Raw genomic sequence first — 13412 nt, forward strand, 5'->3', positions numbered from 1 at the left:
CGCTGTTCTGCTGTCAAGGAAATGCTCGAAAAAGCAGGAGGGAGCGAGGGCTGAGAGCACAGAGCTGCAGCCCTGCGGCCGCGGGGGAGCCGAGCGAGTTCGTCCCGGGAGGGGGCGAGGGGACGGAAAGAGCACAGGGCAGCGGGCACCACGCATTGAAATATTAATAGTTTATGTGCGTGCGGCGAGGAGGCAGTTTGTTTTATTTATTTTTATTTTTATTTGTTTTTTATTTTTATTTTTCTCGATGTCCTCCTTCTCCTTCCTGCCAGAAATAAAATTTAAAAAAAAGAAAACAACAACAACAACAACAAAAATAGAAAAGCAAATAAACAACAACAACAAAAAACCCCCACACCACTAATTTCAAGCGGCATAACGCCGCAGCACGGAGCGGCCGGGGCGCCCGGCGGGGGCAGCGGGCGGGGGCCGGGGCGGCTCCGCGGGGCGGCGCGGGGGGCGCGGGCCCCGCCCGGCTGCTCCGCCCGGCCTGCGCGGGGGCAGCGCCGCGCATCCCGGCTGCCGGGCGGGAGGCTCCGCTGGGCTCCGCGCCGCTCGGCTCCGCTCCGCGGGGCTGCGGCGCCATGGTGGCGGTGGACCAGGTACGCGGAGCCCCGCGGGCGGGGGGCGGGCTGTGCGCGGCGCGGAGCGCGGAGCGGGCGCGGTGCTGACCCCTCTCTCTGCCCGCAGCTCGCCTCCGCGGGCACTTTCCGCGTGGTGAAGGAGCCGCTGGCCTTCCTCAGGGTGCTCGAGTGGGTGAGTCCCGGGCTCGGTGGGGTTGCGGGGGGGCTGCCGCCAAAGTGCGCGCCCGGCGGAACAGGTGGGAGCTGGGCAGGGCTGGGGACGGGGACGCGGGGCTGGGGACGGGGACTCGCGTCCTACAGCGCTGTGGCCGGCGGGGCGGGCTGGGTTTGTTGGTGACCCCCCCCCCATTCGTGTGCTGACTGTAAACGAATTAAAAAAAAAAACAACCAACCAACACCGAGGAATATAAAATCCTCGTTATGCATTTAGCAAACTTGTCTCTGGGCCGAGCGGGGAAGGAGGCAGATAATTGGTGTGCGGAGCAATGTCACTGTGTGTCGCGCTGATGCTCATTCGTAGTGAAGTCTGCAGGTCAAATGACATCCATCGCCGGTAGGTCTGCGGGAGCAGAGAGCCTCTCTGAACGGAAAGTTCAGAACATGTCATGGAGGATTAATCACATTCCCCTAACGCCGACTGGCTGGGGAATTATGTAAGGCGTGTATTTTGGGGGGCGCATCCCTGTGCGGGTGTGTTTATCCACATGTTGGCACCTGCAACGTGCACCCTGGACCAGGCTGCCTCTTAGGGGGTGTTTCAGTGTCTGGGGGCAGCTGCTCGCCCCAGACTCTGTCCCTGCTCACCAGAAGCAGCTCCTCTTCCCTGCTGGGCACCTTGAAGCATCAGCTCTTGTGGAGTTGGGTGTTGGTGATGTGGTGGTGCCATGGCCTGGGACAGGGTGGCCCCAGAGCGGGTTCACCTGCACGCGGCAGTGGATGGACAAGGTCACTTGTGTTCTTTACCCAGAGCTCTACAAACCCACCCAACGCTGCTGCTCCTGCCTCAAGGAGAAGTCAGGACACCCAGGGGCTGAGCTCTGGGTGCTGGTCTGAAGGTGCCTCAGCCACTCTGCAGCGCTCACTGTGGGACAGAACAGGGAGCAAAGCTGTTCCCATGGCAAATAGCTGCTGGGAGCGTGGTCTTTTGGCTGTCTGCCTGATGAGGCAATGTCTGATGGAGCTTGGGAAGTGAGCCCTCTGGGAAGGACTCTGGGCTGATGAGCATGGGCTGTGCCACGGAGAAAATTGTTCCCGCCCCAGTCCGTGTGTTGGCATCCTTGGGACAGCGAGTGGGAACTCTTCTCTTGGCACTTTCCTGGGTCTGTAACTTCTTCCAGCAGCCAAATGTAAAAGCTGCCTTTGTCACGGTTGGAAGCCACAAGTAGAGAGTTCTTCTGGCTGCTGCAAGTGCACGTTGCCTGTGTGTGTACACAACATGCACACGCGGCTGTGTGTAAACGGAGCTCTTCTGACACGGCCGAAGTGGGCCAGCCCTTGGCAATAAAGGAGTACAGGAAAGGGGTGCAGAGTGTGTTTACCTTTAAGATGATCTGAGAAATTACTTACTGTCCATTTGACATGTATGTGTAAGTAGAAGGAAGCACAATTTAGTTTCTGATATTTCAGAGTGTGGAAGACATTTTTTTTTTTTATATATACTTGAAAGGCTTTTCGGATTACTCAAATTCCATCTCTATTCAATTAATCTTATTACTCCCATCTTCCTTCTCTTCTCACCATGCCTCCACACTGCTGTCCACCTCTCTCTACCATTTCCAGTCCCAACTAATTGTCCACCTCTCTCTCAGACTCCTTTTGTTGACCTAACCATAATTTTAAACCTTAAAAGAAGACCAAATGCTCCAGTCAATTCTGTGTCCTCTTTCCATGTCCCCCAGCAGCCTCACAGACCTTGTTGCACTTGATCAGAACAGTTAAATACACCCCTTAACACCTCCCACTTGAGTCCTAGATTGCATCTGCAAGGGAATAAAGTTCATAGCCCAGCTGGTGACGCAGTGATTCTGGGCGTTGGGTGGCTCTCGTGCCTGGGGGGAGGCTCTGTGGTGTTGCAGCACAGATGGCAGAGCTGTGGGAGTTCCTCAGAAAGGCTGGTAGGGTGGAGGTGGTGCAGGCTGAAAATGTCCTCAGCTTGTCCGTGCAGTCCAGCCTTGAATTCTCGCTCATTTTTTGGGTGGTTTGGGGTGGCTCATAGTGACTCTGCGGTCAGCACGTCTTCATTCTGAACCTCTGCTGCTGGAATTCTTGTGTTTGTGGGTGCACACATTTGCGGGTCTGGAGGCAACTGAAGTGGCTTTGGGTTTCTCAGATGTGAAACTGTGACTGTTGCAGAATTAATCTTTAGGTGTGTATATTCCAGTTTGCCTGTAGTCTGGCTCAGACGTGGACCTCTGTCTTGAGGAGCAGGAACCTTACCTGACCTTCTCAATTTCCTACTTTGATGATCACCTAACACCCAGAGAGAAGCTGTTGAGATAAGGCTGATTCTTCTCAATATTCATAGCACTGTAATATGTTTTCATTTGTATTTCCCATGTACATTGTAATCTTATTTTCAGACAAGAAATTGCATTTAGAAGCTATTAAGAAACAACATTGGCTCAGGCCTGGGAAAGGTTAAGAGAAAGAAAAGAAAACAAGAAATTGACTTGTAGCAATTTTGCAAGAGTTGCATTTTTTTGAATTCTACCTTGGCAATAAAGAATGTGGATCACAAATTCGAACTTGGAAAAATGCACACAGCTGCACTGGGTGAGGCATGGGTGTTTCCAGCTTTGAGTCAACTCATGGCATGTGCTGGGGGCAGGGAAGAGCTGTTTAAAAGCTGTTATTTGTTCTTGCTCATCTTTGGCCTCTCGGCTGTTACTCCACAGATCTTTGCATGAGAAGATTGTTCTTCTGAAGCTTATTTCTCAGATAATCCACTGTGGCACTACAACCAGTAGCAATGTCACAAACACTCCTACAACTTCATTTGAAAAATAACTCTCTAATACATGCACCTGACAATAATGAATAAGGAAGGAAGAAAGAGAAGAAATATGTTCATTCATCTCCCTGGATTAACTTCAGTCCTGTGACTCCCTGGATGTGTTTAGGCTGCTTTTACTGGGGTCTGCAAAAAGTGAGCAGGACAAGCAAGTTTGTCACTTTTGGTCTATTTGTTTTGCACTTGCTACCTCTCTGGAGCCCTAGAAGAGGAAATTAAGTGAAAAGCAAGGCTCTCCTCATGGAATGTGATGGGTATAGGAGCTACCTGCTGTACTTAGGCTGTTACTGGCAAAACTATTTTTGTAAAAATGGGAAGTTTGTATCCCTAGGCTGTGGGGGGCAGAGGGGGCATGGGTGGTAGTGGAGTGCATTAATTACATTGTGAATTGCAACAAAAAACTTTCCTTCTGCAAACCCAAATTACCTTAAACTTGTCCAGTTTCCTGTAAACTAACAAGAACTGCAGTGCAATCCATAATGTATTTCCCTGTATTCCTCCATAAATAGCAGGGATGCAGAAACTCCACTGTTGTGCCAGTCAGGAGATGCTGTGATTGCATTGATGGTTGTCTATAGGTTGGTGTTTTAAAATACCTTGCAGTGAGCTCCCATCTCCACCAACTTGCAGCTGTGTCTGGGCAGGGGGTATTTTTGGCACAAAGGCCATGCTGTAACTTTGTGTAAGCCAGTGCAGCTTTTATCAGGGCACTTGTGAATAATTTATGTTGCAGGACAAATCTTGTGGACACTATGGCTTTTCTTAATAGGACAACTTGGCAGTGAATGTTAGGATGTCCAGTGAACTCAAATGTGTCCGAGTTGTTTTATTTCTTGCCTTTATGCAAAGAAAAAATACATTGCAGGTCTTGCATGACTGGCTTTCATCACTGCTCATGAGCATCTCCATGGGATGTACCAAAGAGTTCCAAAGCATTGCAGGGCATTTGGACAACAAATCTCTGGGGGAAAGTGGATGAAGATTGTTTGAAAAATCTGTGTGTGGTGCACATGGACTGAGCTAACCTTGCTTTTCTTCCTTGGCTTCACACTGTGATCACTTGACTGGTGAGCCAGGAAAAAGGCCAGGTTGCTGCCTGCCTGGCGAGAGTCAAGCTTGATGCTTTGATGGTATAGATTCTGAAAGGGTTAGCACCTCTTGCCTTGCACACAGATGTGTGTTCAGAAGACTAAGGGAATCTGAATCTTGAAAGACTGATAATAAGTCTTGTCTTTTGTCCTAGTGCTGATTGCTCATCTGGCCGTGGAGCGCTTTAGTTGGATTATATTTGCATGCATATAAATGGACATAAGTAGCTGCGTGCTTTCAAGTGTGCCCTAGAAAAGCCTAGATATCTTGAGATGCTGAAAATAAATGGGAAAGAAATAAGAAGGTAATGCTTCCATGAAGCATGTGTGATTAGTAGTTTGCTCTGTCTAGTATATTATAGGCCTGAGATGTTTTATAGTTGCTTGAGACTCTTCATCACGTTTGCATATATGTGTTTGTTTTTTGCTTAACCAGAAGGCTGCTGACTACTCTGGTATGGGCAGATACTTTGTTGATGGAGAAGGGTTAGCTTGCTGAAGCTTACTGCTCCTCATGGATGCAGGGTGGAAGAGCTGAGTGTTTGATCTTCTTTACCCACATATTGAAAGAAAAGCCAAAAAGAAAAAAAAAAAAGTATTATTTCTTATTGCCTGGTGATTTTGCTTATACAATGCCAGGATTAGATGCTGAATTTAGTGCTGGGCCCATCCATCTTGATGTGTAAGAAGCACATACACATGTTAAAAGTGTATTGTCAAATCTTTTGATGTCTGCCTGGGGATGTAAGTACTTAGCTGTTCTTGTAAACTGAGTCCCAGTTGCTGCCTCAATGGTCTTGTATGTATAGTGTCAGGTCAGTAAAACATGTGTCACTAAATTAAAAAATGTAAATCCATTTCTATGGTATTTTAATATTAGGAAGGTAATTACCGTGTAACTAACCCTTCTCTGTAAGCTGTCATTAATTGGATGATTTCGTATAGGCAGCTTAGCATAATGCATGCAAAATACACTGCAGCTCTGGGCAGGCAAAAATTGCCACGATGAACCAACAAGATGTGAGCATCCAGGAGACCTGAGCCCTGGGAACAGGCTTCACTTGTCTTTGGCTTTGGGCCTGCAACTTCTAAGCACTTAATGGGGCAATCTGCAGGCAGGGAACTCTGTCAGACAAGTTATTTTTATTAGGAAGAACCCAGGAAGTGGATTTTGCTGTTAGACATCAGGCTCTGTGGCGTGCAATAGGGAGGATCTGAAAAGTTTTTGTAGTCTCACTGAAGGCAGGTGTGGAGGCCATTTGTCACTCTGCCAGTGGGACTGGCACAAAGGCAGCAGAAGCACTAGCAGTGCCTGTGTGGTGTTCTACCTTGTGGTCCTAAAGTCTCAACTTCTGTGAGTCTCACAATTCTGAGACCTCTGGCTTTGATAAAAGATACGGTTTTAGATCAAGGTAGCAGAATAAAGCTGGGAGCTCTACAGACTGAAAACCTAGAACACAACTGAAAGAACAGGAAATCTGCCTTGTGGTCACATGTTTTATGCAGTCTGCAGAGAGCTGACTGCTTTGCTGTTCACATCCATGATTATCTGCATGCATATCTGGTTGGAAACTGAGAACTGTGCTTATCAGCAAGTTGCTGTTAAAATGGTACAAATGCTGATACAGGGGAAGAGAAAAGGTCAGCAGTGCCTGACCACATTGCAAATAAATGACATCTTTCATCTGGAAAATGCTTACCATTTTCCATTTTAGGACCATGTTGTGATCATGGAAGAGCTGATTTTAAAATGTCACCTAATAGTTCATTTAAATCCTGATGTTTCTCAAGCAGCCCAGAGTGTGACCTGGTATAAAATAATTATGGTTGAGGGACAGGGCTCCAGGAGCAGGACTTTTTGGAGTTACATGCTGCTGCTGTGGAAGTTCCTGGGAGAAACTGGTAAAATCTCATGGCAAGCCATTTCAATGACTGCTCTTATCCAAGTGTGGCTGTTTGAAGCATCAGGAATAGAAGATGAAAAAAGAGACTCATTAATGCTAAATTTGATTATATATGCAAACCAGGTTTCTATGAAAAGAAGAACAAAAATGATCTGACTTTCAAACTAGCAATAAGATGTGTGGAGATAGAGGGTTCTGCTATTAGACAAACACAGTTAAAGTCTCCTTGACAATTTTTATGAGGGCGATGTTTCAGTCATCACTCCTGTAAATCAGCATCTGCATAATTGGAGCTCCCTGTGTGTTGACATCTCTGGATTCAGATGCTGCAGTTTGGAGAGGACTGGCTTGGAGATGCTTCTGATGAAACCCTTCTTATCATTTGGTTCCTCAGGTCCCTGGCTTAGTCTGTGTTCATGGCACTGTGTGTGGTCCCAAGGGGCAGGACGTGTTGCTTGGTGAAGTTCTCCACTCTGCTCCAGGGGAGAGGACCTTGTCCTGAGCAGGGAAAGAGGAGAGGCAGACAGCAGGTGACACTGGGCTCTGCACAGGGCTGGTGCTGGGAGACAAAGCTGCACCTCTGCAAGCCCAGCTTTCCCCTTGGGCACTGAATAAAAATGCTTCTTAGTATGGGCCTGGAGTGCAGTGTGGAAAACAGCACTTGGCTGGCTGGTTGTCTGTCCAGCACAGCAGCTGCCAGAGGGGTCTTCATGGATTTTACTCTCAGGGAGGTCTACAGAGTGCTGTTAAGAACATTATAGAAAGGAATATACAGTGTGGAGATGCTGTGTTTAAGGTGTTTGTTCAAAGTGGCATATGTGCTGCAAAGTGTGACATTGTTGCTAAGGTGACAGCTTGCTTGCTTTTTGGCAAAAGCAAAAGAATACTGAATATAGGCAAACTGTAAGCTTTTCCTTTAATCTGCACAGTTTTATCTTCTGGCCATGGTAGAGACTTCTCATGTTTGTGTTGGAAAGCATTGTTTTCCCATTCTGAATATTTCACTCAGATAAAAAAGATAATAGTGCTTCCCATTCTTAAGGAAAATCCTAAATCACATAAAGTGATGTGGATTCCAATTATTATAATTGTAGACATTATTTATGTCATTGAAAGGCTTTGATATATAACATTTATTTAAGTAAGGAAGTATTCTCTAGGAATATTTTATATAAACAAAAATATTAGGTGTTGTGTTATTAGCAGCCCATGGATGCAGGCACATCCAGGAGTGCATATTCCTGATTTTTGGATGGGGTGTTTGCACTCATTTGCAAGTGTTCAAATCTAAGCTGGAATGGATGGTGCAGGGAGAACTCCTGTGGGTCAGGCTCAGAGGTTGGTTGTGGTGGGGGGGAGGAGAGCCTTGTGTTGGACAGCTTGGGTTCTGTCATGGTGAAGTATTTTCATAATGCTGCCAGGGGAGAAGGATCAACAGAGGATTAGACTGGTGTGGCCCCTAAGGAGAGAGGGTTTTCCAGATGAGCAGCCATCTGTGGCATGAAGCAAATGTTATGGACCTCAGTGTTGAGAGCAAGAAAGAAAGGTCTCACAAGCTGAATGTCAACTTTGGCCCTTAAAGCAGCAGGGTAGGTGCATGACCCAGGAAAAAGGCTCAGGAAAGGCTGAAGTAATGTGCTCACTGCCCTTTATTTTTTACCTTTGCTTTTTTTTCTCCAATGTTCTAATGGATAGATAATTGAGTTTCTCTGAGCAAGCTGTTCTGTCTGTGCCTTTTCCAGAATGCCTTAGCATCTGGGAGAAGGCTGTTAGAAGCAGAGCCTGTGGGAGCTTCTGAGCAAATTCAGTGGGGAGTATGAAGTGGTGCAGTCTGAGGCTTGGGACAAACATTGTGAGGATCTCTGAGGGCTCCAGGTCCTGGAGAAGTGCTGGTGCAGATGTTCCAGCCCAGTTTGGCAGGGCCATTGCAAGGCAGAAGTTAGTGAGGATGTTTTCAGTGATCAGACTATGACACAGGGGCCTTTTGCTGAATTGGAGAAGCCACTTTGATAAGAAGACTCCATCCTAGTCACTTAAATGTGCAGGAGGGAGAGTGTTAAGGAAGCAGGAGAAAACCTGAAGCAGGAGGATTTCAATGAAGTGTTATACATTTTTAGAGGAGAGGTGTACGGTCTCAGACTTGCTGTCAGAAATAAATCTGATTTGACTCTCTTGCAAACGCCCCAACCTGTCAACTTGATCTTTATTCTATGAGAAATACCAGAGCCTGCTGTGAACAGCCTGACTGAATATTCACTAGGAGTTCTCAAAACTCTGAAGTATTGAATGTGAAATTCTGCCCAGAAAATTTCAAAATGAAATCATTGATACATCAGGAAGTAATAGTAACAACTCTACAGTAGCTCTTTGAAATTCAAAGAAAAGTTTACTGTGTTTGTCCTCAGTCTTCTCTTTTCCTGATGTTAATGCTCTACCCTCCTGTGCAATTTCTCAGGTGATGCAAATCCAAAGTATCTTTGGCTTGAAGTGATAAACCCCAGCTCAAATCCTTTGTCACGAGCATGTTGGGTGCTTGTATTGGGGCTCCATGTTTGACACTGCTTTTGACAATCTTCATATTAGATGAAAAGTCTCTCTGGCATCCCAAATACTGTTAAAGAAGTAGCAAAATCTTCCTTTCTAGGTTTCCAAAATTCAAGGAGACATCTGGCTTCTTGGTTCAGCCTCCCTGAGGTGTGCTGTATGTTCTATAGCTGCATTAAGCATTCATCCCAAAATACCCTAGGAAGCCAGGAAATATCTTACAGTTATTGAACAAGCAAAGTTGAGTATTGCTTGAACTGTTTTCAGAATAATCTTTTCCCTGTCTGTGTGCTGGAGGTATGCTCAAAGCAAAACCAAGCAAGACAAAGCCCCCATCTGCATGCAAGTCTAAAACCACATCAGGGTTTTACACAGGGCTGTGTACCCCTGCTGGTCCCCACACAGAGGTCATGTTGCCCACAAAACACCACTTCTTTGCATCAGTTTTTCACCCCATTTCAAGCAGCCTTTATATGGAGGGAAGGGTGTCTTGAAGTGGTTGAACATGGCAAGGTCACACCTCCCTTCTGGGACTGTAAGGGGGAATGATGCTCTTGGGTGTATCTTGTGCCCAGCCCAAGGGGCTTAGGTTTGATACTGGAAATTGGCTTATCACTGCAGTATATGTATATAGCAGTAATTATCCTTTGAAGCTGAGCAGTTTCTCTTAGGGTTTTTTTAGGGACTGTGCTTGAAAGCCAAAGCAAGAATGGGATTCCCCCACCGCCAAATCCAGCGGCTGATAAATCCAGCAGAGCTCTCCTGATTGCCATCTCCAAGGGCAGTCAGCATGCTGGAATGGAATTAGGACCCAGTTTGAACGAAGATGCCTGCCAAAAAATTAAACAATGGATGCCTTCTTGTTTAATTTTAACATTTTAATTAAATTCTTCACTGCTGTATGCCTTTGATCTTGGTGAGCTGATACACATGGAATGTGCTGTTGTGTCGTAGCAGCATTTTGTTCTAATCTTTCACGTAGATGCAAGGATACATTTGAGGGTGGATAAAAGTGCAAAAGCTGCTCACTGCCAAGTACTGAGTGCATTGCAAGCTGCCTTTTCCAACTGGTGACCCATGGGCATGTGGACAGAGGGATTACTCACAAGTATGGCTCAGCAGAGTTTCTCTCTAAACATATTCACTCCGTTTTAATCTTCTGTGAACGGTGTTACAAGAAGAGTTTCCTTGATGGAATTACTCGTTGAGAAGGCTGAGGCCAAGAGTGAAGATTTTATTGTGAAAGGGATTTAATTTCAAGTGGAATAATTAATAAACTTTGATTTTTCAGTCAGAGAGCAGAAGCAATGCTGTATGTTGTTGATTGGCATATCCATTGATTAATCCCAGCCAAGTGCCCAGTTTGGGAGCATTTGGCAGGCAGCTGGCTTTCCTTGCAGCCAGGCACAGAGCAGCAGAAAAGGTACTAGAAGGAGTTTCCTCATGGATTATAGGCTGGAGCAGGTGATTGAGGATTATGTGGAGTATTTGTCCTTTGTGATTTGGGTTGTACCTAAGATGTCAGGGAAGAAACTGTCATTGCTACATCAAAAGGAGTCATTGGTAGAGCGGCTTTGGGAAAAGAAATTTCATTTACTTGAGGGAAAAATAATTCTTAATCTCAATTTCCTTTGAAAACTGGCACTTTGGTGAGATCATGAATGGAGAAATATTTGTGACAGAAACTACAATATCTCAACACAAAATTTTTCTGTAAAGAGATATTCTCTACAGAAATGGTTGTATTCTTGTCCTCTGCACACCTCGCTGAGATGCCCCAGGCTCAGTCCTTCTGGAGGGGTCAGTGCTGGGACCCTTTTGCCCATTGGGATGGTTCAGTCTGGCTGTGGCAGCTGATTTCCAGAGCAGGCACAGCGTGAGGGGCCAACCCAAACCCACTGAAGGCACAGCAGTGGTCTTCCCAGGCTAGATGTTGCAAGCCCTTAGCACTGGCACTTAGAAAAGTCAAGATTTTTTTGAGAGATGAGAACTCTTTTGGGAAAAGACAAGTGAGTCTGAAATGCAGAAAATTATTTGGTTGAAAATTGTCATCTGACATGTAAGTCCATGAGTGCATGCTGGTGCTGTAGTCTATGCATATATTGTGTGCTTAGCCCTTTTTCTGGCCCACTGTGGCATTTTTCAGAGCTGTGCAGGGGCAGCACAGTCCACTCAGCAAGAATCAGCATTCCTAAGCCCCCGTGCTTTGCTGCCTTGGCTCCGTGGGCTGCTGTGGCAGCCTGTCACTCGTGGCAGGCAGCTCTGCAGGGAGGGCGCCTGTTCCAGCACAAAATCTGTGCCTGTCCAGATTGTGAGGCCCTGGCAGGCAGCAGGAGCTGGCTCCACGGCGGGCTGACATATGCAGGGGATGCTAGCTGTGCCACGGGGTATGAACCTCCTGCCACTGCTGCTTCCCAGGCAGGGATGATGCCATGGAAATTAGCTCCTTGCCCGTGGTCCTCCACAGCCCAGCGGTGGTCCCCAGTGTAGGGACCAAGTGCTGCCACTGCTTTTTTTCCCCCCTTCTCTTTTTTTCATCCTCTCCAAAGCAGAATGAGAGCAACAGGAGATGGAAATGGGGTTCAGGTCTCATGGCAGAACTGATCCAGCACAGCTTGTGTTGCTGAGAAATCAAATAGAAAAGCTCTTTACTGCCAAAGCTCACCATGGCATAGTTCACTCATTTCTAAAAATGGCTTCCCCTCTTCAAATTTATGTGCTCGTTAGTGCTGGCCACCCATGGGTGCAGCATTGTTTGTTCATGCATGCAGCTGGAGAGGCTCTGACAGAGCTCATAAATGTTCATTGTGCAGCTTAGTCCCCCAAAAGTAGTGACTCAGCAGTGATCAGACATCTCTCATGGGACAAACAGTTCCCAGCTATTCCCAAATTGCACTGAAACCCGTGTGTCACCGAGCTACCAAGAGGCAGGGCTTGAGTACCCCACATCTGTATTGCTTCTGCACAGAGAGATTGCTAAGCATGTCCTGGGTGTTAGGACAAGAGTACTCTTGCTTCATTTAAAAGAGAATTATTTTTTTTTCTGGGGATTTTTACACTCCACCCCATGATGCGCTTTGGGATGCATTCAGCTTTCTCTTCTGAATAGGGCTCCAGATGATGGAAATAAATTATCATAAATTAGAATAGATTGCACTCTTCAGCATCTCTACATCTGTCATTATGTTTCTTTAACAGTTCAGTTTAACATTTATACACACTCTGACAGCAGCTACTGGTGTGTATGCTATAAATATTGGCTTGCAGAAGACATTAATGGAGTTTAGGTAAACGTTTGATGCCTCTGAGATTCAGTTCCATATGGTGGTATGCAGAAAAATCAGATTCTACATGCCACATATAGTGGTCACGTATTCCCTATGGACTGGTCTCCTGGCATTGCAGCAGCTCACTAACCCACCAAGAAAGCACAGGTGCCTTCAAAGAGGGAGGTGAGATTCTTGCAGTCTATTCTGATTTTTACCACCTGTATTTGTTTGTGATATTTAAAGCCAATATGTAGCATGTAGAGATGGGAAGTGCTTATGAAAAAGAGACATCTCACAGAACTAGCAGTCAGGCAACAAGATGTGGGAATGCTGTGCGTTGAACACGTCTAAAGAAAACCCATGGGATTTTCTGGCCCAGGTGCCATTTTGGTAGTCAGTAATTGAGTGGCAGGGTGAAAACTTTGTGCATTGGAGTTGCTAAACCTGTAATTTTTGCTCTATCCCTGATCACCAAAACTACATGGGGGGAGCGTGTCATGAGGGTTTGAGGAGTCTGGCTTGCATCCCTCTGACTTGCAGGAGGACAAACAGCTGAGACCATCATGACAAGAGGCAGGAGGAAATATATTCTGGTTCCTCTAGTGTTCCTTCTGCAGTTCAACAGAATTTGGGTGTTTCCCACAGGTTTGGGATTTTTGCTTTGTTGACTTGGTGGTTTGTTATTGTTTTTTTTCTGTTTGGTTTGTTTTTTTGTTTTTTTTTTAATTTCTCTAATTGCAACGCTTTGATTAGTGTAGCCTGCTGATGTGGCTGTGTCCTCTGCAGTTCCTCTGATTTACCCCACTTTCAGACTAGAAGGAAGGCAAGAGGTCTGTGCCAGGCTCAGCACTGCAGAGGGACAGTTGAGGTAAAGCAGCCCAGCCCTGCTCCTGATGTGGGGCCCTGGAAAACATCTGGCTTGTGCTGGCCCTGGGGCACATCTGCTGCAGTGCCTGCTGCATTTGCCCCTGTGTAATGCAATGTAAGTAATGAGGTAACCATAGTGTACAAAC

General features: G+C 46.3%; 1 protein-coding gene across 1 annotated transcript in view; it reads left to right on the forward strand.

The window, feature by feature from the left end:
• Nucleotides 1–539: 539 nt before the first annotated feature.
• SYNPR (synaptoporin) overlaps nucleotides 540–13412 on the forward strand; it is a 101457-nt gene continuing 88584 nt past the window's right edge. Inside the window, exons 1-2 of the mRNA XM_021537249.2 lie at nucleotides 540–602; nucleotides 691–756. Coding sequence (XP_021392924.2) covers nucleotides 585–602; nucleotides 691–756 — 84 coding nt within the window. The 5' untranslated portion in view covers nucleotides 540–584. The remainder of the gene's footprint in view (nucleotides 603–690; nucleotides 757–13412) is intronic.

The sequence above is a fragment of the Lonchura striata genome, chromosome 12 (genome assembly GCF_046129695.1).
Source record: "Lonchura striata isolate bLonStr1 chromosome 12, bLonStr1.mat, whole genome shotgun sequence".
NCBI lineage: Eukaryota > Metazoa > Chordata > Aves > Passeriformes > Estrildidae > Lonchura > Lonchura striata.